The sequence below is a fragment of the Colias philodice genome, chromosome 20 (assembly GCF_061535455.1).
Source record: "Colias philodice isolate Cphi_HAF_F1 chromosome 20, ilColPhil1 Martin Lab GWU primary, whole genome shotgun sequence".
Lineage (NCBI taxonomy): Eukaryota > Metazoa > Arthropoda > Insecta > Lepidoptera > Pieridae > Colias > Colias philodice.
In genome coordinates, this window is record NC_143105.1 from 4346988 (window position 1) to 4374341 (window position 27354).

General features: G+C 33.4%; 1 protein-coding gene across 2 annotated transcripts; it reads left to right on the forward strand.

Annotated features, from left to right (window-relative positions):
* Nucleotides 1–58: 58 nt before the first annotated feature.
* On the forward strand, nucleotides 59–26577 carry RhoGAP71E (Rho GTPase activating protein at 71E). Of its 2 annotated transcripts, XM_089707752.1 has the most exons (11): nucleotides 59–487; nucleotides 906–1078; nucleotides 1876–1971; nucleotides 7169–7260; nucleotides 11942–12051; nucleotides 14933–15116; nucleotides 16299–16376; nucleotides 17272–17429; nucleotides 19934–20056; nucleotides 22267–22522; nucleotides 24902–24950. In XM_089707752.1, the coding sequence occupies exons 1-10, from the start codon at nucleotides 320–322 to the stop codon at nucleotides 22489–22491; spliced, it is 1407 nt and encodes a 468-aa protein (XP_089563878.1). In that variant the 5' UTR covers nucleotides 59–319; the 3' UTR covers nucleotides 22492–22522; nucleotides 24902–24950. The 2 variants fall into 2 exon arrangements, with proteins under 2 accessions (XP_089563878.1, XP_089563879.1); XM_089707753.1 differs by lacking the exon at nucleotides 22267–22522 and having other exon boundaries at nucleotides 63–487; nucleotides 24902–26577.
* Nucleotides 26578–27354: the final 777 nt, after the last annotated feature.

A 27354-nucleotide genomic window follows, 5' to 3' on the forward strand; every position in this document is an offset into this window, starting at 1 on the left:
TTCCTATGGTATCTGTATGACGAGTTGAGAGTTGGGAGTTGTTGATAATTTGTTCTCTATTTTTTGTCGTTTGTGTATCGTTATTGAACGAGGTTGTATTGTAGCTAAATCTATTTGCTACTGACTAAAATATTTAAATAAAATTTGTGATAATGATGTGGTTTAAAATAAGTTAAAGTTTATATTTGGTGTGATTGATATTAAACGAAGAAATTTGCTGCTTCACTGTTGGCAAGCCTTTTAATTTCATAAAATGCTTGTGTTCATGATAGCTTGATTGAAGCGGGTTAGTGATATTGAAGTGAAATAAGTTTTAAAAATGAGTAATTGGGCTAGGCGTATGCATAGGAGAGCTGCTACTTTAAGTAATGTGGTTACTTCTTGCGGCCATCCAAATTCATTGCCGTACCCTAGAAGATTAGAAAAAGTCAAGTTTGGTGTTCCACTTCATGAGGTTTGCAAAGAAGATATTCCTGGACCTTTACTTGTAAGTACAGGCATAAATATACATTTGATCTTATTTCATACCTAGCGATTTTATTTGTGTGTGCGAACGGATGTACCTATACCATATTGCTTTCTTTTCATTAGCAGTAGGTATCGAGTATGCACCCAAACTCGTTTTTCGATGTTGTTAAACCTTAAGAAATAAACCATTTATTATCAATTCATACAATGATTTAAATAATTGTTCAACTATAATAGAGCTAGACTATAGCTTAAGCCTTCGGATATATGGCTCTAAAAAAAAAAAAAACAAGATTGATTCTCAGTAGTCTCTGCGAGTAATTAATCTTCATTAGCTTAGCTGACTGATCAGTGATAGCCGACTGGTGAAAAAAAAAAAAAACCACAAACATGTCTCACATCTTTGTTGATATACTTACTCGTGTTTAACTTTATAGGTACTAATATTGAAGCTAAACAAAGAAGCACCATTACGACGCGATGTATTCCGCGCTCCCGGACATCAGGGAGCGATGAAGAAGCTCATACATTTTCTACAAACTGGCCGACTAGTCAATGTAGATAATTATTCAGTATACACTATAGCGAGTGTGCTGAAGAAATTTCTTAGGTATGTTTGCAAGAAACATTTTCACAGTTTTATTGCTACATACACTCCTGTAATTAAAATTGTACAATTTGTTTATTAGGTACAAAAGAGTTGCTAAGTATAATAATTATTGTAGACTATTATTGTTGAGAGTAATTGAAAAAAAAAGGAAATGCTCTCCACTCAATGAATTGTTATTATAATGTTGTTGGACATAGAATCCCTTGTTTTAAGTGTAAATTACATTTCCCACAGCCAGAGGCCCCAAAAAAACTCAGATTTAGATGATTAAAATGAAACTTTACAACCATGTCTGCTCGGTGCTACCTACGCCTAACAATATTAATAATTATTCTAAAGAAATCTTAAAAACTAACACAGCAAAACTACGCTTGCATTCCGTTCCCATGTGAACGGCGTAGCCAGCAGTTTGCTGTTAAGGCCGGGATGTAACATGTATCAAAATATATACACTTTAAAAAAATAAGCTAATAATAAACAACACTTTTAGAGTGTTGAATATGTAAGAGCATCCCAATACCTCTGTGAAGATGTAATTTGTACAAGTTAAAGAAAATAAATGCATTTAAATTTTTAAAACATTGAAATTCAATAACTAAATAATTACCTAAATAAACTCCACATTAAAATAATAATTATTTTGTCAATAATAATGTGTAGTGTAATATATCATCCAAATTTTAATAAAAATGTTTTTTTAAATATTCTAATTATATGTAGAACTCAACTCAACAAAATCTCAACTAATGTGTTGTTGCATCAATTATGAGACCATAATAAAAGACAATATTTGACAGGAAAATTCCGGGGGGTGTGTTTGGGCGCGATGGTGAAATGCAACTATTTGCTGCTGTGGAGCTGCCGGCTGAACAGCAAGTGGACGCTATTAGAAGGTATTTAAGTAATTGAATTTACATAGTTTTTTGTATTTTGCTGATGTAATAAAAATAAAAAATATGTATTATGCTGCTATCAATCAACTTAAATAGTATATATGTTTCTGTTTTTTAACTGTTAATCTTATCAAGTCTTAGGGAGTAAACTTATTTTTGTTAGTACTACTGCTGCTTTCCGCCCGCAGGTTCGCTCATGTACAATATTCAACTATTACCTACTAGTGATCAGCATAATTTCGCTGCATTATTATATTGCATTGTTATAAATTTTCGAATACATTTTATACATTACTGAACAGTGAACAGTTGCAAAGGTTCACATAAAAAATGTATTGTGTCCAAATTAACTTAATATGCGTCAACGTGCACACATTGTATAGCCACATTGCGTCGACGGCCCTACATATGGTAGTGTTGAATTTGCGCGAACATTGACGATTTAGTCTTTAGTCAATGGCTCTTTGTTGGCCGCAATGGGAGATGGTGTATTTTGTACGTCACTACCGCTCGCTGTACAATAGATGTTGAATAATTAGTTGCGTTCGATTTTGTTGCTAGGTGGTGTACCTAGTAACGCGTATGGTGCATATTATAATTTGAAGATTTCCGAAGTGAAACTGTAGGCGCGTTGAGACTAAAATTTCAAGGTCGCGTCATGGTACCATCTTGGTATCCTTGAATCATGCCAAAGAAGTTTCACTTCTGACACGTGTGCTCGGCAAACACGCTCTTTTTTAATGTTCTTGCTTTGGGGCAAAAACAAGTAATTTTTGGGGTAAAAGAAATATAGGCGTAGGTATTTAATTAGATTAAAAAACTCCGTACCGTTATATCCGATGTATTTCTGTGCTGAATATTACACTGAATTTATCTGAAAAGTTAAACTTTGGAGAAAATAATCGCGGACCTGGTAATTTTATTATTTTTCATAATATCAGCGCAATTAACATCTATACTAATTTGACAAACTTAAAACATAAATAACAAGAAATATTGATTCCACACCCACTACAGTAAAAATGATTTGTTAGTCAGGAAGTCGGTGACCTTTTAGTGAAAGAATTTCACATAATATATTCTCATCACGATTTATTTAACAAATATGTATCGTTAATTTAAGCGCTTGTATACCGTTAGACATTTATACTTATAAATGCGAAAATTTGTATGGATGTTTATAACTCAATCACGACTAAACTACGAAACAGATTTTGATAAAAAAATTTAATGGTGTAGCTTCTAAGCAGCAAAATAACACATAAGCTATGTAAACACCAGCTTTATCGTACTCTGACCAATCGTTGGTGAAGTATGAAAATGTGAAGTCCAAGCAGACGGAGACGCGGGCAAAAGCTAGTAATTAATGATTCAGGTGGATTGTATAAGTGAGCTCTTTTGTTTCTTGTCAGTCGAGAACCCTATGCACTCGATTTATCAATGTGATAAGATCGCCTATTGTCTCGCGTGTATGTAATGCATTGCTTTCGATTTTGTTTATGGCTGATGTTACAGTGTAGGTAAATTGTGAAAACATGTAATGTCATGTAATGTGGATTTTTTTAGGAATTTCTCGTTATTGTGTATGACTTTTATTAGATAAACTTTTTCACCACTTAAATGGGGTGATTTTGAATGTTTAGTTAATTAAAAACTAAGTTCTTTTACACCTATATCGATACATATAAATAACAATTAACGCGGAATCAACTGATTTGGTTAATTTTACCGCAAATAATAATCTATTATCGTCTTGATTATCAGGTCATATGCACTTCATCCCCCATAGGACTATCTTAATCTATTATTATCTTCTATCCAATAAATCCTGATTCTACCCTACAGTCTATACGACCAAAAAAATACGACCTTTCTATTCTCATCTCGGAAAGTAAATTAATTGTTATCACATCACCAATACGTTAATTATTTACCTGGCCATTCAAAGTGGAAGTGTTTAAAGCGGAACAAATGTTAATTGCTTATAGTTTAGTAGTAGTGTGCTATCATCGATTGATAAATTAATATGCATGAGTTCGATGAGGAAGTTTACATGCGGTTTCGTTGTAAACCGGCTGATTTTAGCTATAACGCTCTAGTGACTTTTTTACGCGACATGTTTTTTCTAAGAATCGATTTATTTAGGTAATTTTGTGTTTTGATGTGGTTACTGGTATAACTACATCTTAAAAGGGTAGTTTTTTTTCTACTTCAAAAATACATTTTTTACAATACATTGGTTTACAGAGTAACAATACCTATAATACCCGTGGCCCTGTCGATGATGCGGCTTGACGGAACACAGTGGGGTTTTGGTCGGTAGGAATCCGCCATAACCCACGGCCCCTTCCCCGGAGGCCGTGGATATCTATGCAAGATTTCCCCATTAAAAAAAAGGTCTCATATCAAGGTCTAGCCAGTAAGGCTTTAATCCAGCCCGTCATTTTGATGATTTTACAATAAAACATTGATAAAAATTTGATAATTATATCTACTCGTAATCTTTTTTAGCATATTATGACACTGTGATAAATTTTTCGAGTAAATATTCACTAAAGTTCTAGATTACACATAATCCGACTTCAATAAGGAAATTTCGAGTTCTCTTTTTGATATCATAAAAAATTACATCATAAAAGTTTACAATATAAAAATGTAAACGTGAGAATTCTCGCCGAGGACTTATAAAGTATACTCCCTTGATACATTCTTAGATTAGGCGGTGCATCTCGATGCAATTGCAAGTCCATCACGACAAACCGGTCGAGGGAACGGTTGTTGGCAAGTACTGTAGTGCGAACGTCTTCAATACGATACAAAAAGTATTTATCCTTTTCAATTTGTTTACGTGTTGTTGTAATCAAAGGTTATGGGCAGTTGGTAAGGTTTGCAATTTGCAAACGTCGGGTTCGTTTGGACGTAAATGTAAATTTTCGTTGGAACGCGGGTTATGTCCTTATTCCATAGCGTTGTCGTTTTAAACAGATATTGAATTAAGGTTTTATTTAAAACTCCAAAACTACCCACATTTATTTTTAAAGATTTTTTATTTATAATACTAATGAATGGTAATTTTGTTTCTTGTGTCATGTGATTTTAATTCGTTCAAAATCCTATTATATAACAGTGCTCGATTATTTTATTAAACCGATTAAATTCTAGTTTTGTATACTGAAATAATTGAATAAAATTATATTATGTGATGAATTTACACCAACAGTAATTTTGAAATAAATAGGTATGAATGTCGAAATTACAGTCTACATTAGCTGAGAAGCAATTATTTAATTCCCTGCCTATTCAGACTCGCGTAATCGTGATTTATGTAGGTTTACGGTAACAAAGCAGGTCGTTCACCCCGCTCGTATTATGTGTAACATTTTCCTGGATAATTGGGTCATTATGATATAAGGTTCGGGAAAAAGAGATGAATATTGTTGTGGGGTTATTTACAATGTGTTATTTTGCATCAATGTTTACGTAAACGGATATTTTACGCTATCGTTGTTGTTTGTGTTGATCATTTACGAAGTAACTTAATCTGTGATCATACTATTCAAATTCTCATCTTATATTGGCTTGTTTTAAAATTAGATCTGTGCAATTAATTTCCAAGTTTGGAAGGTCATTTGTATTTTCACTTTCAGGTTAGTTATAGAAATCCTATGATTAACTGCGCAGTATAATTAGGTACTGTGATTATAAATTTGTAGACGCGATGCAATAAATCGTTGGTTAACTTTATAACCTTGAATCTAGAGCTTTTCATTTTATGGCGAAACTAATTCAATGTTTATAGAAACGTTAGTAATTACAATTAGTTATTAGTTGAATCGTAAACCCAGAATACAATCAATGTCGCAATACATAATATCAAATTATTCACCTGTTTTGATTATACAAAATGATTCGTATTCCTTTATAGTTTATACGAATACTGGAGTTTTAGTTAAGTTCTTTACGTGCTGGACGTTATAAGAAAATCGTTCTCTAAACATTTTCACATAAAATAAATGAGATCCTATTATTTCTCATGTATGATGAAAAAAGCGGAGCGCCATTCCTGTTAATTATATAGCTTTGCCGCTCTTTTCTCCCGGGAACAAAAAGTAATGAGATGTTGCCTGTTCCGTGATTAAAGAAATGGGAAAAATCCTATCAGCTACGATGTTATGATTGCAAGCTAAATTGAAGGTAGTTTTAAAAAATGTTCTACAAGGAATAATTTATAACAAGAAGGTTAATAAAAAGATTTTACATTCATAAACAATTGTTTCCTATTTATTACACACGTATAAAATTCAAACATGATTTGTAATTAGTAAAATTTTAAGGCGCTTCTTTGCTTACTTTTCTTTTGCGAGGCAGAAAATATATATAACCTATTTAATATTTATGCCACCGCTGCACCGTTTAAGAAGGACTGCTACCGTTTCGAACAATACTCGGATAAATAAACATAAATAATATTGAAAGTTGTAACGCTACAGAGCTTTCACTTGGGGAAAGGGCATACGAGTTATATAACTTGTTCCATTTTTAAATAATATTTATTTTATCGATACCATTATGGAGTAATTATGTCATTAAAAATGAAGATAACGTATAATTAATGTAGGATCTTTATTTTATCTCTTATAACAATTTTAATAATCACTGGAAGAAGCTTTACAAAAGCTTTGTAATAAGATATTTTATATTCAATATTTTTAAGCGCATCTGAATCGTTTATCTCGTGTCTATTCATCTTTGTTCTTTTTTCTATTTAGAAAATGATTTGCCATGAATATTATCTGCAATTTTCTTCTAACTGCTTATATTTCTGTACATCGTGCTTTTCTCTCACGCTTTAGATGATTCACAAAAGATCGTGTCTATGACATTTAGGTTGGTATTAGCGGTTTAACGAACTTTTAGTCAAGTTCTATGGTTACTACGTTATAGGTAGGTACGATAGATTACAAAAGCTCACATAATATAGCAGTTATTTTTTTACAAATGCATCAGTATAATAACTTTTGCATCCGTATTTCGATTGAAGTAATCCTTGTCTTTGTCGTCATACAGACTTAGAAACTAGGCATAAATGAGCTTTTGTAGAGGATAATTTTACAACTGAAATAAGTAAAGCATAGGAGGAATAAGTATAGGGATGAAAAGTTGAAGATTACAAATATTTTTATGTACTTGTCAACAGATTATTGCTGTCATTACCGGTATGCACGCAGAGGCTCCTTGTGCTTCTCTTTGGTACATTTCGAGTGATGGCCTCCAACGCTGATAAAGCAGGTTTGATATATTTTCTTAGTTTTGGTATAAGACTTTACCCATTACCCATTATTTACATTACATTGTTAGTAGCTTAAATAAGGAATTTGAGGGACCTCAATAGCGTACAATTAAAATATTTTCACATTTGTTTTAAATTTCGGAACCAATTGAAAAAGGCATTCGGAAATAAATTCAGTCGAAACGTTTATTGGGTGCTATCAATTCATATATGTATAATGAGGATAAGTAATATTTTCTGGTTGACGTATGACACGATTAATCTAGAAGTCGCTGAAATTTTTATGTTTCCAGGACAACTATAATTTAATATTAATCATGTGTAACACTAAGTTTTGGTTTACAAAAATTATATAATTTTTAATGTATTATCTTAATTCGTATGAGAGTGAGCGTTTCAGCGGATGACCTTATGCTCACGATTCTCAGTAAAAAAAAATGGGAACAATGAAACCGAAAATAATTAGTGGTAATTTCGCCAATTACGAGCGTCGGCGTGGGCGTCGATGTAATGATGCAACGCTAAGCGCTCGCGATCATTCCATCTGGCCCGTAATTCCTAAGTGGGACTCGGGTTTGATGAGTTAAGTGTTGATGCTGGGCATTTTTGTGTGAGGCTCATGTAAACAGAAAATGAAGGAGTAAATTGGTAGTGGATTAGAAATTATCTCGAACAATTCAAATTTCTAAATCTAGTCTGAAAGTGGGAAATGCAAGGGTAGGAGTACAATTAAGAAAGTCATTTAAAAATCCATTGATAACTGATATTTCCATTTATAGTCTGATACTTAGCCATACATACATATTCATATAATACCCGAACCCTAAAACATAATGTTCATCACATTATTTTTTTACATCGATTCGTATGAATTCATTTGCTACATTCTATCATTCATATCCTACTTCTATAGGTATACATGAAGTCTGAAAGTCAATTGTAAGATATTTTAGAATTTTTAATTATTTGTGTCTTCTGTAGTATTTCAATTAGTCTTCTGACCTGACCTGATTTCTTATACATAGTACATAAACAAACTATACTTCCTAAGGAAACGATGCTCTCAGTCCAATTTCCTTACATCTTATATCATGTATGTATTATCATCTCATAAGATAGTATTGGCAACCCTGTTTCTGTCGGTCTTCCGTTTACATACGACACTCGATGATGTGATTGACCCACTTATGAGATCGAGCGTGTAATCTTCTGAAGTTTGGGAAGTCGAATTTTACATAATGTTACATGGATTTTGTAACGCATTTCTTATTTGTTTACATTGTTTTATGTTGACTCGTGTTAATTGGAGCTCGTTTGAAGCTTATGCCTTAAGAATGCTTTTAATTCTGCCTGACTGGATGTCAGCGGAACAACTCTTGGTATTCCTTCTGCAAGTATCTAAGTTCTATCCTATATAAGCTGGTCCAAGTTTTAGTTTGTTTCGTAATGTCATGCTAGATTTTTAGCGTGAAACTAAATCTAAATGAGAATCTTATAATAAATAATAATTATAATTTATATCAGCTGTGTTTGTATCAAAATCTCAATTGATAAGTTTACACGATAGTCGTGCCGAATTCATCATTTTTATAAAATTCAGCTATGTATAAATATCACAGTGATTTATATCCACTCATTTTCATAGAGTATTTTCGTGAACGACATTAACCGGATGTTCATAGATTTTCTGGGTCAAGCGCTGAACTATTCGGGTGCCAAATATAATATTTTTATCAGCTCATCTATAACATTCCGGCTATTGAAGAATGCCGATTGCCGCTATTATTGTGTTTACGTTATATCGTGTCTACGCTCGCGCTGGACAAAATCGTTTGTCTATGACGCATTATTAATGACCTTTATAATTGTTGCTATTTTTTCTTCTGTAGCGTTGGCGTCTGTTTTAAATGCCGCTTTACGTGCATTTTCATTAGATGTGTTGATAGCTAATTGTTATTCTCTTACGATCGGTGTGGTATAGGCAGTCGATTAATTGAGTTGTTAGGAATTTGTCTTTTATTGGAAAATTAGAGAAGACAAATGTGATATGTGAATGAAAAAGAACCGGCCAATCAGTGAAACGATAAGGAAGAAGGAAACGAACGTTCGTTTCCCGGCTGGGATGGTCTATTAATTCTAAATCTGTTCAGCTCTGTCATTATGTGTGAACATATTAAGCAAATCTTTATTACACTTTCAAATCATGTCTTTTTGAATTTGTTTGTATGAGCACTTGGCTTGGAAGCTATTAGAAAATAAATTCGAAAAAAAAATGTATTTTTTATAAACGAAGTAGTGTCTTATGTCTGCTCTTTTCCTACAAATTATTTTCAACACGCGCTAGGAAGTACTCCCGGGCAATTTGCAAATTTCCTTCCACGTTATTGAATTTAAGTTATTCACGATTGTGTTTTAAATGGGGCATTTTTTTACCTTGTCACGCATACGCAACGAAACGTAACGTATAGTTACGTGTATTGTTCACTGCCATCCGTTGTCATATTCCATTAGCGTTTTTATCTATGCCTGTTCAATTGAGTGTGAATTGTGACTTATTATGGTGGTTCCCGTTGCTGTGGGCGCTTCCGTTTCTTTTATACGCTGCAGCTGGTTGGATGTTCATTTGTTGGAAAGTTTGCGTAGAAGTATTTAACTATTTAATATTGGTTGTTGGCTCATCTATGACCCTACTCCCTGCTTTAGTTCTCCAAAAGATTGGGTACATTCCTTGTGTTGGTATATTATTAAGGTTAAGATGATCTATAAAAGGAATATTGTTTATTACTATAAGATTTTATATTGATTATATTTAAAAGTTTTTATTCAACCTGATATAGCCACGTGCATATGTATAATTGTTCATTGCATTGCATTACATAATGTTCAATCAGTCCCCTTTAGCGACAGGGGGACGTCAGACGTGCATCCTTTAATTTGTGAATCCATTAATATGGGTATTGGGTATATGTAATGCATATGTTATTATCACATAATTGCCTTTTTATTTTGACTAAAGAGTTTAAAAACAAAACGATGGTTGTATTTGTACATTTTTCATAGGCAAGTGAAATTTATTTTTTTATATTAGTATTTAGTAGGTAATTAGGTATGCTATCTATGTTACCTACCTATGTATAATAATCAGATATTATTATTGTGCTGAAATTATTCTTGATTTTTTCAAATATACAAATATTGAATTTAAAACTAACATTAAGAATAACATTAAAAAGGTTGCAATAAATTAAATTGATTGATTATAACAAACTAGAGGTCCGCCCGGCTTCGCCCGTGGTACATATTTCGCAATAAAAGGTAGCCTATGTCCTTTCTCGGGTATCAAAATATGTCCATACCAAATTTCATGCAAATTGGTTCAGTAGTTTAGGCGTGATTGAGTAACAGACAGACAGACAGAGTTACTTTCGCATTTATAATATTAGTATGGATTAAATCGACATAAATATTGTGTTACTAATTACCTATACGCTATTTATTCACAACACGTATACAATCATGTACATACATTTTACCGATTCAACCGTGCTAATAGCCTTGTGTTCGATTTAATTCACTTTCCACAACCATTACTGACTAATTGCCGGTTTATTATAACATCATTACTATCAGAGATGGTTATTTTTTGCATCAATAAAATTTTATTGCTCCCTGAATTTTATTGGAATATTAAAGTTGACAAGACTATTTAGTATTCAGTTTTTAATGTTAATTGCTCAAAGAATTGATCGTGTTGTTAAAATATAATTGAGAACTTTCACCGTTTAAAAGATTACAGTTGTTATGGATACATTTTATTGTTTAGATTGCTATCCAATGGTATTTTAAATATTAATATTTTGCAAGGCATGATTGGAGCATCTCTTTCATCTATATTCTATGGTATTTCTATCGCCCTCGCTCGTCGAAGGCAATGAATAATTAAACTTTGGCGTGAACTTTAGGCCTCCCCCACATTGGGCGTTGGCCGAGCGTACGCGTTTTCTGAGCGTGCTGCCGGCGTCGGCGCGGCGCGGACGTCGCGTCAGCGCACCGTCTGTGGGGCGCGGGCGTCGCGTCATCGAACACCATGCAAGCGCTGCGCAAGCGCCGCGCCGACGTCGCGTCTAAGCACTCTGCCGCCCGCGCCGTGCCCCTCGCACTCATTGCCCCCGTCGTCGCCCGCTAGGGTCGTCGCCCGTGGAACGCGACGTAAGCGCGGCGTCTGCGCGGCGTTCACGCAGCGCCCGCGCGGCGCTGGACAACGCGGGGCGCGCGCTCCGCAGACGGTGCGCTGACGCGACGTCCGCGCCGCGCCGACGCCGGCAGCACGCTCAGAAAACGCGTACGCTCGGCCAACGCCCAATGTGGGGGAGGCCTTAAACTTTGTATTGATTATTGACACGTTATGGGTTCATGATGAGTGGATCTGTAATGATAGAATTAAAATAGCATCGATTTTTTATTACAAACGAAATAATAATACTGCTATAATACACCATGGTAACTCCCTGATTCGATCAGCTGTCCTTGCCTGAAAGAGCAACAACCATCCATCCACACATTCCTACAATTTCGCGTTTATAATATTATCAAGGAGAGATACATAATATAGCCCAATATTTTGTGTGTATAATGTTTGTAAGGATATAGCCCAATATCTAACCCGCACACGGATTTCAGGTACGGGCATGACGTCAGAAGCGCTCGGCGTGTCGGTGGCGCCTTCGTTCTTCCACTCTTGCGTGTCGGATGGAAAGACTGCCACTATGGAAGATGTGCAGCGGTTCAAGGTTGGTGACTATGTGTGAAGTGACGTTTAATTGCGTGTGGTTAGGAGGTGTTAAGGGTGTGTGTGTATGTTTTTATAAAAGATGTACACTTGAAATGGGTGGTGTGTGTGTTTGTCTTTTTATAGATGGTTTAAGATAATGAGTGATAGGATAGTGCAGATTATGATTGTGAGCAGTCTGAGTTCCTAAGTCATTTGCTAACTACAAACAATATGAAGGTAGGCTTTATAGTAGTAATGTCATGAGATTTCGTGAAAGGCCAAAAGCATCATGAATGCAAATCGTCTTGAAAATATTAGAACCAGCTATTTAATCGAATTATGTTTCATTTCAATTTGATTTCAAAAATAATAATATTACAAAATATTAATATTCCAAAATAAAAGTCCTCAAATATAAAATCAGCATTACATATAACCAAACCGTTTTATCATCACAATTGCAATGCACAAACTCGACTTCCCGTTCTTCAAACGCCCAAGTATAAAGGTACTTGAGTTATCTCGTTAGCCGTTATCAGTAAAGATCGGGGTCCCTTATCAGCAACACAATACACCTAACTGAACGCTTGTGCTTTCCTTGATAAGTCATTGCAATTAGATAATATTGCATTATTTTCTTGCAATTTTGAGATATTAACTATTTGACCTACAGCTTCATAGGCCCGTGTACCTGTAGTAGGAACATATGATATTACTAGCGGTCAACCCCGGCTTTGCCCGTGGTACCTACATGTTTAAACTATCCTATCTCTCAAGTTGGATCGAACTGCACATGGTGTGCGAATTTTATTATAATCGGTTAAGTGGTTTAGGAATCCATAATTGTAATATGTACATATTAAGATTAAGATGATCTGATAATGATGAATTGATATTTGAGATGGTTGTCTACGCAGTTTATTATTAAGATGCTATATCGTCTAAGCGCCTAATCTTATTACTGTATAAATAATTAATCGATATTTTATAGTTGTTGTGGACTAATATCTTCACTTATAACGTCAATATTGGTTTTCTTTTATAAGGTTGCTTGCAGGAAATAGATAAAAGCAATAAAAACTTTATACATTGTACAATCACAACGTATTTGTGTAATGTTGAATAAATAGTATTATGTTTATGTATATTATAAATTAAAAAAAATACTTAAATAAATTAGGTACCGCTGGTATTTCATACTATGTATTGTGTTATGTGTAAATACGTTTCGTATTTATAATATCATTGCATTGTTTATTTAAAATAATTTGGTAATGTAGATTGTAATTAAGACACCTTATTTCTAATGCAAATAAAGTCGTTTTTAGGTAAATTATGTTTTGAAATTTTGTTGATTAATTGTTGAATTACAATTTCGTTCACGAGTGTCTTAACATTATGTATAATTTAGTTGATGCTTCTTGTAAATAGCTTTAAACAAAATTGTTCAATACATGCAACCGAAGGCCGAAGTGTGTGTAAGTATTCATCGTATTATAGTATTATTAGTGTAGTAGTGTGTGTGTAATAGGTATGAGCATAGAGACAGTCCTCGTTCAATCTTATAGTGTAGCAAAGTAAAATCAAGCGTTCCTTTGATCTGTATCTTCTCGATGTCTATCTCTTTATTATTTTTCGATTAAGTAGATGATTAGCTTTTCCTTATCTAAATTGTTAGAACTGAGAACCTATAAGTCTTACGCTAGAATCAATTATTTGCTCTCTAGGTTTATGCTATTTGCGCTTTACAAATAGTGAGGTTTGTAAAGCAGACATTTGAGGAGATTATCTTTGAAAACTTTGAAAATAAGTTAAAACATGATATTGGTTCTTACATAATAATTACGGTTTATATTATATCGATAGATGAAATCTATTAAATAAGTGCAGCCAGCACGTTTTAATAGAGAAAAAGTCTTTAGTCACAATTTATTTTTTGTAGAAAGCCCGTCCCTTAAAGCTGTTTGCTTGCAATGTTTGTAATTTGTATATGTGATTATAATTTATTGCTTTTGCCTCACATTTTCCGCATATTAGGGCTTGCTCACAGACAAGCCGTTAAATGTATACAAAATTAACCGCTCATAAATAAGCCCTGAACCAAATAAGGGTCGTCTATGTCTTTCAATATTACAGTGCAGTTGTTCTTTATGACGTCGCTATTATTGCTGTAAATGTTCTTGCCGCTTTACTTTACCACTAATTTATATAATTATATACTATGCTATAATTTATGTATGTGCATTGCTTTATTATTGTTTGACACAAGGAAGTTTGCACACGCATGCCAGAGATAAGAGGTTAATTCACAAAAATTCGTTACTCACATCCTGCTATCGCTTGACTCATCTAAACGTACCTATATTTAATTATGACGCACGTGTGATTTATGGCTTTCTAGAAACAATTTCTATTTATCTTATAGAGCTTATTTGTCACGCTATGTCAATATTTTTAAGTGTTCCAACGCACTTATCTTTGATAATTGATATGATATTGTTTTAGCTTCCTGTAGGTTATTGTAGCATTAATTTCAATTAAAAGCTATTATCATATGATAAAAAAACATAAAATTTGTATCCTCAAATTATATTATGTAGCTAATAAACACATTTTACACAACTACTATGAACCCAAGACGACGTAGCCCCACTTCGCAGAGCTACCATTTCTATGTAGTTTCATATGTTGCAGCTATTCTAACTTGTATTATGAACATGGTCCATGCCATATGTTATTTGTATGTATTACATATTCCTTACAACAGCTCATAGAATAATTCAGCGCCGTTGCTCTCTTTTGGCTCCACAACTACATATTTTCACTCTTTATTCAGTACACATTTCTCTTCATACTATTCTCTCCTACATACCATAAACATATAACAAACTATCCATCAGGTAGCAACACGCATAATGCGACAGCTCATAGAACAATTCAGCGCGGGCGATCTGTTCGGCCGAGATAACTACGAGTACTACGCGCGGGTCACGGGCCGCGTGTTGCGGGTTAAGGATGAGTGGATATGCTCCTTTAGGGACCCGCCGCCGCCCAGACATCATAGGGATCAAGAGGCGTATGCTAGTAAGTGGATGTAGATATTAGTTTATTTCATATTTTAACTCTTAAATGTGTGTAAATGACGTGAATGAGATATTAAGGTTTTATTACTGAATAGCTATTCCAATAGATGCAAAATTGACCTCTTTTAATTTAAGCATTTGTTTAAACTTAAGTGACTAATAATATTAATAACATTTCATTTCATAAATGTGTGACCACGTATTAATTATTTAATTTATGTGCAAGTGTAGTACCTATAAATTCGATGAATTTCAAACTTGTCGTTTGTTATGGTTAGGTACCTACTTAAAAAACGTGAGAAAAATAAATTCTAGGTTAAGTCTACATCAAATTTAATATTATCAATGTCGATGATACTGATAAAATAAAGGTCACAATTCGCCACCTAGACAGATAAAGTAGCTGTAGGTACTATTTACAACCATTTATTGTTGTTTTGATAAAACATGTCCCCTAGTGAATTCAGATAACTTAAGGCCATAATATAGCCGCCATGTGTTTATATTAGAATTTACCATATGTAGAAAGATATGTTAGTTCTTTCATAACGTTTAAGAATATGCTTCATGTATGGCAAAAAAAAATGATCTAGTTAAATCTTATCTATCTTAAAATTTGCTTCATCGCTATAATAATATCGCAATCCTAAACAAATTAAAGTTTCAAAATTTTTTGTTTCACAAATTAATTTGCATGTAATCCATGTAATTATTAGCACACATGCACTATAACATCAAAAATGTTTTAGCGATTAAAACAGAAACAATGCGCGTCTTCAGAAAACACGACGCGTTTGAATGGTGTGAAAAATTAACAATCCCACGGTTTTAGAAATACGCGGTAAAGTTGATTTTTGTACGCAAAAACATCCCGACAAGTCTAATAACCTTTATGGAGTTGACTTTTTTGATTCGTAATTGTTGGGATTGTTATACAATTTGATGTGGACATTTTGTAAATTGTAAGATGTATTGTCGTAATTTTTTGGTTATGTTTCGTTTTTTATGAAATGGAATTTGTGTAGAAGGAACTATGGTCTAAATGAAGACATGATAATCCTACAATCACTCCATACTATTATACCTACGTAAATAGTTTTTGTATTTACTGTTTTAATGTATGATACACGTACTTTTTATGATACACGTATTTTGTCATTAAAAATCTTATATCTTCTTTCAGGGCAATTATCACTGGAAGCTGAAAAAACCTGGTTACAGTGTGAATGCGACCGATGGGGGAACAAATATAATTTGGAAGGTTAGTAGAATATATTTATTTGCATATAAATGTTCTTAATTACAAAATAATATGACAAAATGAGTATGATGCATGGAATAATTAATTTACCAAAATCATGTTATAATTTGTGTTCTAGAATTATTAATCACACTTAATATTATTTACATAAAATAGCGTAATGGTCAGTTTTAAATGGGTTTCAAAACCGGTTTTCAGTCAACAATATCTTCCACAGGTCGTGTTCATGAAACCCCTTAAAGTCGCTAAAAATACCTCAAAATTAATAATAATTTTACTTGTAAAGTCAAAATTTTTGGTGAGTTCGAACTATAAAATTAAATAACAAATTGTCGTACACATGTAACAAGGGGGTGGATAAGTACATACTGTAGTTTTGATCAATTTGTGTTTCATAATAAAATAGTTATATTATATTTCATTTATAACATCATTCGAATACTAATACTATGTTAAAGCTTTGAAATAACAATCACGTATGTGTTGGTCATCATATCACTTTCGTATTACATCATTTAATACCTTTAAATTAACAAGATTATATTCAAACTAAATTAATTTTTTTTTGTTTGTTTTTATACGAGAGTGATTTATAAATTCAAGTATATACTGAAATCTTTCTGAAGATGTTTTATTTTTGGTCATATATGTTGTACCTACTTTTGTTGACAATATAAATTTCTTGCTATAATCGATCATAATAATTAATAGATAATAATTAAATGAGAGTTTTACAACCCTTTTTCGCAAACCCAACTCAAATAAATATTTGGAACGGCATATTCCACATGTTATGCAGCTTGAAATTGAATTGTGTTCTTTTCAAATACATTTTAAAAATTGAAAAGCATTTGATCGTATTACACAACAATAATATTACATCAATTTATTATAGCGTTGTCAAAATCAGAAGAATGCCAGTCAATGCCAGCACTTATGGGCGTAGTTGGCGCGGGGGGAGGGGGGGCCCTCGGTCTAGGGATCATTCCAGAACATAGCCTGTTGGATTCGTGTACACGACTGTCGATTTCCTTGGAAGAGAGCGTTTTTAAGGTAAGAAAAGAATTGTATAAAAAACGTGAATGCTTCGAATAGATAAAAGTGTAGTTTTTTGAGAATGTTGGTTAAATGTGATTTAGTTTGTGTAAACAGTCTGCTTTGAATATAAACTTTAAAACTTATGAGTGAGAGGACCCTCTCCCCTCTCTTTTAAACTGGTTAAGGGTACCTTGTTTCTAAAATACCCAGGTTTGAGTCAATTCAATTCCTTCAATACATACTAATTTATTTTAAAAATTATGTTTTTAATTTGTAAAGTATGTTTTATATTAATATACAGGGTGTCCCAAAAAGTAGTGATGAACGGAATCTGGGAGGTAGAGGACCTAGAGGGCTATCCGAATAACCCCCATGTATGTTATGCGATTTTTCGTATTTTCGGAGATATGACATTTTTTTCAATTTTTCATCTATCGTTGAGTACGATGAGATTTTTATTTATGGTGACGTGAATTATTGCGCTAGATGCTTGATTTTTTTTGTGTGCTAAGCTGAAAGATAGGCCAATTCAGTATGGTAACATTTACTATCGTTAGATCTTCGAATGGAATAAAAAAAAGAATTAAATGCCAAGAAAGATAAAATTACTCAGTATGTTCACAACTTCAAGGGCCCATAAAAAAATTAAATCACATAAAAAAAGTTTTCCATTTGGCTTTTAAAAACTTGCTCTATCTATCAGGTAGCTACCCTAAAAATTTCATTTTATTATTCAGAAGGCTTCAATCGAAAAATTGAAATCTAAATGTGGTAAGTGCAAAAATTTTATTAACATGATGATCATTAAGACCAAATTAAAAGCAATAAATAGGTGTTTAATTACCAGAAATTTTTAAAATAACGCCGCTGTTGCTCAATGCAAGTGCGACATCACCGTAAAAAGTTGTCTTTTAAATGTCGGAATGCCCTTTTATAATTTTTAATGGTTTCTTCTGCTACTATGAATTGCCGGGTTATTTCGTCCAAATTGTGGCATTCTCTCAAGTAGCCGAGGTCTTTTTAGTATCCCCATTGAAACAAATCAATGGGGTTTAGGTCGAGGGACCGTGCAGGCCAGGCTTTAAGGCAGGCGTCACCGGCGCATGCGCAGGCTGCAACGACCAATCCATCTTTCAGGGTATCTTTGCCCTTTAGCCTGGCCTCCACGGTCCCCGGACATAAACCCTATTGATTTTTTCCGTGGGGATACTACAAAGACGAGAGACTGCCACAATTTGGAAGAAATAACCCGGAAATTCGTAGTAGCAGAAGAAAGCATTAAAAATGATAAAAGGGTATTCAGACATTTAAAAGATAACTTTTTACGGTGATGTCGCACTTGCACTGAGCAACAGCGAGGTCATTTTAAAAATGTCTGGTAATTAAACACCTTGTTATTGGTTTTAAATTGTTTTTATTAATCATCATGTTAATTCAATTTTTGCACTTACCACATTTTGATTTCAATTTTTCGATTGAAGCCTTCTGAATAATAAAATGAAATTTTCAGGGTAGCTACCTGATAGATAGAGTAAGTTTTTAAAAGCCAAATGGAAAACTTTTTTTATGTGATTTTATTTTTTTACGGACCCTTGAAGTGGTGAACATACTGGGTAATTTTATCTTTCTTGGCATTTAATTCTTTTTTTTATTCCATTCAAAGATCTAACGATAGTTAATGTTACCACACTGAATTGGCCTATCTTTCAGCTTAGCACACAAAAAAAATCAAGCATCTTCCGCAATAATTGACGTCACCATGACTGAAAATATCATCGTACTCGGCGATAGGTGAAAAATCGAAAAAAACGTCATAACTCCGAAAATACGAAAAATCGCATAACATACATGGGGGTGATTCGGATAGCACTCTAGGTCCTCTACCTCCCAGCTTCCGTTCATCACTACTTTTTGGGACACCCTGTATGTTATCAATTTAATATTCATATCATGTTAAATGCATGAGAAATATTTTAATGCATTGTATTAAAATTTGCTTACTCACGGTCTGCAAATTGCACAATGCTCTTTTCAATGTTATTTTTATGAATGATAAGAAAAATATTATCAGATAAAAAAGGGTTGTTATATTAATGAACGTTTTAATAATATGTAAGTTAGCCATTTAACATGCGGCCTCACCTTTATGAATATTACTGTAATTTATTTTACAAAAAAATAATATATTTATTATTTAAGATAAAATAAATATAAAATTTTAAAAAATATATCCCATTTCCAGTTCTATTTTATTATTATTTTTAATGATCATTACAGATTAGCAATGATAGTTTTCTTACTTATAAAATAAACATTATATTACTCAATAAGCACACATATACATTTTCCAAAAATGAGGGTACCTAAAAAGTATAAACCCTTCCAAGTATCAGTAAGTTCTTACATCATCTCTTACCTATCCTTCTAAAATTTAAATAGAGTTAGCATCAATACTATATTAACTAATGAGCAATTTTTTTTCTCAAAATAACTGAGGGTACTTTAACAAAATATTACAGGTGTCAGTGAGCTCCTCCTCACAGTCGTCCTGCAGTAACTCGAGCCCGCACATGACGCTAGAGGAGTTGCGCGCAATCAACAAGTACGCGGAGAGCACTAAGAGCCTCTCGTACTTGCCGCAGGTAAGAAATAAATAGATTAAGTAGTAATTGTGGACTTTGGACCTCGTTACCCGAGTGTAGACTTTGGACCTCGTTACCCGAGTGTAGACTTTGGACCTCGTTACCCGAGTGTAGACTTTGGACCTCGTTACCCGAGTGTATACTTTGGACCTCATTACCAGAGTGTGTACTTTGGACTTTAATGTTGAAAGCGTACTTGTTTTATATTAAGTATTAATGTGACACCTGACAGTCACAGACAGGTCCTTGGAGTTTGATGTTTTTATCAGTGTTCCTGTAGAGGTTAGGATTAAGGTGACCTAAAGTTGACTTGATGTTTGTGTCACTATTTTAGGGTATGAAGGTTAGGGTTATGTTTATGATATGATAATTTTTTGTGGTAAATATTGAATCTAGGGAAAAATAGATTTTTTTGAGTTAACAAATTATGTTCCAAAAATATCAGGTTATGCAAGATTTTCATAAATTTGAACTTTGGCTTTTGTAGCTAAAGAAATCAAATGCAAAACGGAAGCTTCTGGGGTCAGTAATTTGTACTGAAACAGTTCATAGAATTTATCGATTATTTGACAAAGATTTGAGTACATTTAATTTAATTAAACTTGTTTATATAGATATACAGTGGTTGTGGGATATATAAAAATGTATGTTTAAATTCTAGCGCACTCTGAGGGATATATTACTTTAATGGTGAAGTTGTTTCCGTAGTCACCTGTAGATATCACACGATGGATCTGTTTCTGTGTTGCCCTGTTATGTGAACCGTTTACCAATTTTTTATATATAAAAAAAAATCTATTTATAAAGGAATACAGGTAATCTGGGGGTAAATGGGATTAAGTTAATGAAAAAAAAAACTTTTGTTAAAAAATTTACTTACTACTACTTAATCGAAGAATTCAAGTGGTCAAAAAACATGAAAAAAAAAATATATATATATATATATATTTATAGTCCCTTTTTGGTTCATAAAATGATTCATTTGATTGATACGTAATGATATTTACCCCAACGGTAACTTATATTCGATATAATTCGTAAACGGTTTACGTAAATTCTTCGCATGGCGATATCTGTTTGCAGTAGGTATTTAGGTCCATCTGTTGCTATGGTATTTTTACTTTATCCCGCTGTTGAAATTTGTATTATCTTCGTATTTTATGATTTTTATTGTGATCGTAGGTTGTTTCAGAGTGAAAAACATTTTTATGATAAAGCCTAATAATTAAAGGTTGTTAGTGTATAGTGATTAAAAAGTTTCCGTGTGTAACTAATCGTGGTTAAGGTTTATAACTAACATTTCATTATTATTCTAACATATTAACGGTTTATGTTAGGTATTTTGGTAGTTGTTTATCGTGGATTTACATGTTCAGTGAATTTTAGATAATAGGTTAACATGGTTGAATTAATAATTCGACATGAGTGAATATGACTGCGAAGTGAATGCTGATTTGAATTTTATGTATGTATTAGAAATATTAGTTACAATAATTTTGATGGTAAATATGGATTTGGTAAAATAAAGTGTTATTATTAGGTAAGATTTACACAGGAGACAACTCGAATTGCTTAATTCAATAAATCAAGTTAAATCTATTGTTTGTTTTTAAGTATCACATTTTTTTTTAATTTGCCGATCTGAATGTCTGCTGTCGTTGAATTGAACGGTTCGGAGGTGTCTAGCTTTCAGAGCAACTGCACTAAAATATCGTGCTTCTTAGAAGACCTGATTATAATAAAAAATTGTAAAAATGATATTAATTTAAATTAAATCAAACGATACACAATTTTAGTATAGTTGTTCTAAAGTAAAAATCCGTTGTTATTGGAATAACATGGTATCACTGTTTAATATTGCAAACATAAAATTACAATAAATTGTAAATAACACTCTTGTCAAATCTAACACTTTGGAGTCGGTATCCAACCATAGCAAGACAAACGTTGAACTTAAAAAAAAGAGCGTGTGTGCCGAGCACACGTGTCAGAAGTGAAACTTCTTTGGCAAGATTATAAGATACCTAAATCGTCGCCTTACTCGATGACGTGACGGTATTGCTATGACGCGACCTTGAAATGTTACTCAACGCGCCTAAAGAAGTTTCACTTGAAAATTGTCGTCCAAGTTAGAAGAGTCCCGTAAAAACAGTGGTGCCACGTTGCACAAGGACGCGCCACTGGCGCGGGTGACGTTGAGCGTGCCGCAGGTGCACGAGCGGCAGCGCGCGCGGATGCAGACGCGCTCCGAATGGTTCCTGCAACCGGCCGCGTCACTGGACACGCCCCGCCCCCGCCCCGGTACAAGCCCCGCCCCCCCGCGCCCGCCCCCCGCCCCCCGCACCGCACCCCCCCGCCGCCCGCAGCCGCCCGCCTGCGAGCCGCAGAACACCGCGCTATACGTCCTTGTCGCCTGCCTAGAGTTCTTGTTCTGATACGCCGTACGCGAGCGGGCCCCCAGCACCGGTACTGTGTAATACGCAAGAAGCTTATATCTAATACACTGCAGATTACCTACCCTACACCTAACTTGGCAAGTTGGTGTGAAAGGGATAAAAAAACATACAGGCGTCATTCAAGGCCATATTTTCTTGTTACAAGTTAATGTTCATACTGAAATCTTCAGTGTATTAGATATAAGCTTCTTGGTTGTACGTGAAGGCATTTTGCGGACTGTACGTTGGTGTATCGTTTGGTGTTGTGGATTTGGGATTTTGTTGGTCGAATTGGGATCGGTTGTTTATAACTATGTTTCGTGAAAATTTTTCTTCGCAGTTAAATTACAGGGGTGAAATGTCTTCTCGCTTACTGACACAGTATTGACGCTAAGGGTAGCTTCAGCTTGGAATGTATGTGTTATGTGTATAGTTCTATGTGTAACGCGTCTGCATGTAAATGTGTTTTGTGCCTTTTATCTTAAAAATGTTTTTAATTCTGTACATATTTAGATGTTGTTGTGACTGCAACTTTTGCGCATGTCAGATGTTGCATTGTTTTTTAAAAATGACAATTTTTTGTATGATATCGTACGAAGACTATAAAATGTAGGCATCTAATTAATCGATTTATGCTACAGTGGAGCTAGCATGTTTCTTTATATTGTAACACTATGTTATTCTTATTATTATACTCTTGACTCCGCATTTAATTAGGCATGTTTGTATTTTAATGATATTAAACTTATTATCGTTTTTGATAATTTTATTATATTAGGTAGGATTATACCGATTAATTTATTGGCTTTTTGCCACGTATTTTTACGATTGGCAAGCTTTTATTTTTCGTTTTTATGTGTTTTGAGAATATTCTTCCATATCACACGAGCTTATAAACAAGGTTTGTAGATTTGCTTATTAGAATATTTAGAGTAATTGATTATTAAACCAAACTTCTTTTAATTAAATATTTGCTGTAAACATATCCACCAAAATTTTAAAATTAACGTTAGCCAGGTATTGATTAATAAAATCTTCTTGTATTCTATTGAGCATAATAGATACATGATTAATGCTAGATCAACACAACGATATTTTCTATTCATATATTGTAAAATTGAAATAAATTTGGATGAAATAATAAGTGCAAACAGCAGATGTAATATATTATAAATTATTCACATAAAATTATTGCTAAAATGGATTAGCAATTTGTTTAATTTGTTTATTTTATGCATTTATTGGTACGTATAGTTAAGTACCAAGTATTTTTTATTAATAGATCTCTTATGCATGTATTTAAATATTGTTAGTTTCGCGTTATAGGACAAAATTTACTAGCATTTCGTTGCAACCACAGTTTTTTTTTATATTTTTGCCTAGACACTACATAATCATAGATAATAGGGAATTTATTTTCCTTTAACATAAAAGCTTATTTAGAAAGTATTTGTAGTTGTACTCTAATGTATTTCCTTTGTTATATGTGTTGAAAATCATTATTATCCCGTTTGTGATTGTAGTGTCCGGGTATTTTTATTCTTTAAAGTACTACGTACTACGTGACCAAGCCAACTAGACCCTTTTCAACTGTGACGTCACCCGCCCATGTCTCGGGTACAGATAGCAAAAAAAAATATTAATAATATCACTGTTCGCTCTCCGCTATGAATAGTCTTATTTTTCCCCATTTCGAGGGCTGTCTATGAATAACAACACAGTAAAAACTTAAACAAATAACATCAAAAAACTTAACAGTCAACAACAAGCTTTAACGATTAATAATAAAAAGTACAGAAATAACTAGCGATGCGAAACGTACGAATGCGTCGATGTTGCGAACCGTACTAAGGCGAACGCGGTACCTGAGGCGGTAAGCGGGCGGGGAGGCCGCATTCCACCCGAGCGTCTAGTTGGCTTGGTCGAATAATAAGTTTCAACTGCTGCGTTTGTATGTGCTTATCAAAATAACTGGTAATAATGTATTAAAATGTTTTCGTTCTACCAATATAATATAAATTTTAACAAATAACGTTTTTACAACACTCATTTCATATTGAGACATAAAGCACGTTTTAATCCATTTGAAGCACATATCATCGCAGACGTTATATATTTTTTTAATCCGTGTGCATTTCGAATATGCATAATATACCTAACTACATTACTAAATAATCAATACTGTTTACTTTTAATCAATATCTATTTTCCTATACATAGACTGATATACTTTTTTTTTTCGTTTCACAACCATTTAACGTATCACTTTTAAGACGTTCCTTGTTGCCTGAAATGCAATTAAATTACAAACAAATTCAATAAACATTTTGATCGACACGTATTCCTATTCGAAATGCACACACATGTACATTTAAATGTACAACCAATATAATACCACGTACACGGCCAGGCGGCGAGCGTCGGAGCTCGCGGCGACGTTCGCGGCGCGCTCGCGTGTGCCGCGCGCTCACACACTCCGACACTGAGATCCCGATCGCTCTCCAACCTCGTAAAGTGACCGCCTGACCGGACGCCTGTCCGCGGTGCTTTTGCATGCGTTAACCTTTATAATGGGTGTATAATCCTATGATTGTATAACCTAACTCTTTATGGATAAACGTTATTTGGTGTAACTGTACAGATTGTGTAACCACAACAAATATGAATTTCTCATTTAGCAGAGTAAGTCAAAGTGGCAACGTGGCGGCCTGTCCGTGATATTTTTGCACGCGCTCACTTTTAGTAACGGTTTTACAACCACGTAACTATAATTTGGCTGCACAACCGCTGTCCAGATTATACAACTACAAATATTGAGTTTCTCATCTATCCGTACGGCAGCCAGTACTGCTATGCAAATGCTTAAATTTTATGTGATCGTAGAGAAGTTAAGTGAGGACACTCATATTTGAAGATTCGACTATATCACTATAGATTAAACTAGACAACTCAAATGCATATACCGAAGTTGTAAACGATTTAAAAAAGCTCTATTCTGTATTGTCCCATAATTTTCTGTCCTGTTTAGTTTATAGTCTGTGGTTACGTCATTGCACTGCGCGATACATAAGTAGTAGAAATCAAAATGGCGACCTCAATCAATCGCACACATTTTCATTTAAGCCTTATCAAACATGTAAAGATTATTAGCATGATTTTAACATCTTTCAACACCCAAAATGCACTGAAATCAGTCTGAACTCTGAAGTTTAACTTATTTATCGCGCAGTGTAATAATCTGTGAGTGAATAGTATCCAACCCGAAATGGTATGCAAAATCAAACTAACGACGTGTTTAATATTGTTACTAACGTGGTAAAACTATATTGTATGTGGGGTTACCAGAAAACTATATGGGATAAAATTTTAAGATTTTGATCAATTTTTTGTTTTTCATTCAGTAGATACTCCTTGAGTAATTAACAATTTTCATTTCTGGTAACCCTACAGTGGAATTATCACTGTACCAGAATTGTCCTCACACGAATTGCGAGCAATTACACTAATACACAATACGGGTCATAAAGCTTTGTTGGTACTTCAGCAATATCAGCCATTAAAAGCTTAAAAGTAAATCTTATAGACCAATATAAATAACATTCATACTTTTCAAGCCACGTTCCAACATTCAAGTGTTGGGAAGTTAGCAAACCAAAGTTATTTGACACGGATTGTACCTTTTATAAGGAACGATGCACACAATGCAAATGCTACATCTTGTATTGTAACTCGATATATTATGTCTTCGAAAATCGACCTGTATGCACTGACCCTAAATTGGAACGTGTCCGCACAAATGTACGATCCATTAACAATTCCTAAATGCAACAGCATTGTGATTTTGTGATAAATTATAGAACACAATCGATCTAATGTTTTGAACTATTACTAATTAATCCTGATATTTTTTTATCCTTAAAAAATTGCATTCATTGAATTGCACCTATATGTGTTGAATTGAAAATTTTGTATAATCCTACATGTTTTCATATGCGCATGTCACACCTGGGTATTAAAATTCGAATATTATGAAAGGATCATCTTATAACAGGATTTATTTTTTGTAACTAAGCAATAAAATAAAAGGATTATTGTATCATACAATCATTGCGAGTAAAAAGATGTTTATGAAGAACTTATATTTTCAGGGTTTTTGTTTATTCTGAAGTATACTGGTACGTTTATATTGCCTTAATTATAGTAAATACAAAATAGGACGATCCCTTGGCGCTTTAAAATTTTGTGAAGACGTTTTCACTTATTATGTCTATAATTGATTTATTAATTTTGTTTAACACATTTTATATTAATAGAACTTTTATATGAATCTTTTTAATATGCTCTCTATTGAACGAAATGTTTGAAATATTCGAATAAATTTTTAAAATAATCGAGAAACCATGCCAAAATAATAAAGTAATAGATTATGAGAAACATTAGTAAAATTTAAAAACAACCTGCAACATTTATTATTTTTGAATGTTATTAACAAAAAATTATAAAAATTTAAGGTTTATTATAAATTTCTTTTTATAAAAAATAGGTATTAATTATTACTTACTGAAAGAAAAGTCACAAAGCTTTATAAGATTATGTGCCATTATGTAATGACGAACGCAACTATTTTATGTTCCTTTATTTTATAAGTAGAGGAGGGTAGTCTTAACGAACAAACCTTGGACTTGACATAGATATAAAATCATAACATTCCTGTAAATATTTACATCATACTATAATATGGTTAGTGTAATATTTTAAAGTAGAATTAAAGATTTAATCTTCTCAGAAAAAGCCGGTCTCAGAAATGAGACTGGGCTATGATTATATAAATTTAAATTAGATTTAATAATAATTAATGTGTGC

Bases quoted from the DNA above. Each gene is read 5' to 3' on its own strand.
- RhoGAP71E (XM_089707752.1), top strand. From the start codon at position 320: ATGAGTAATTGGGCTAGGCGTATGCATAGGAGAGCTGCTACTTTAAGT. The intron at 1,079-1,875 runs GTATGTTTGCAA...AATATTTGACAG, and splicing joins GTGCTGAAGAAATTTCTTAG to GAAAATTCCGGGGGGTGTGT. The intron at 20,057-22,266 runs GTAAGAAATAAA...AGCGTGCCGCAG, and splicing joins GCCTCTCGTACTTGCCGCAG to GTGCACGAGCGGCAGCGCGC.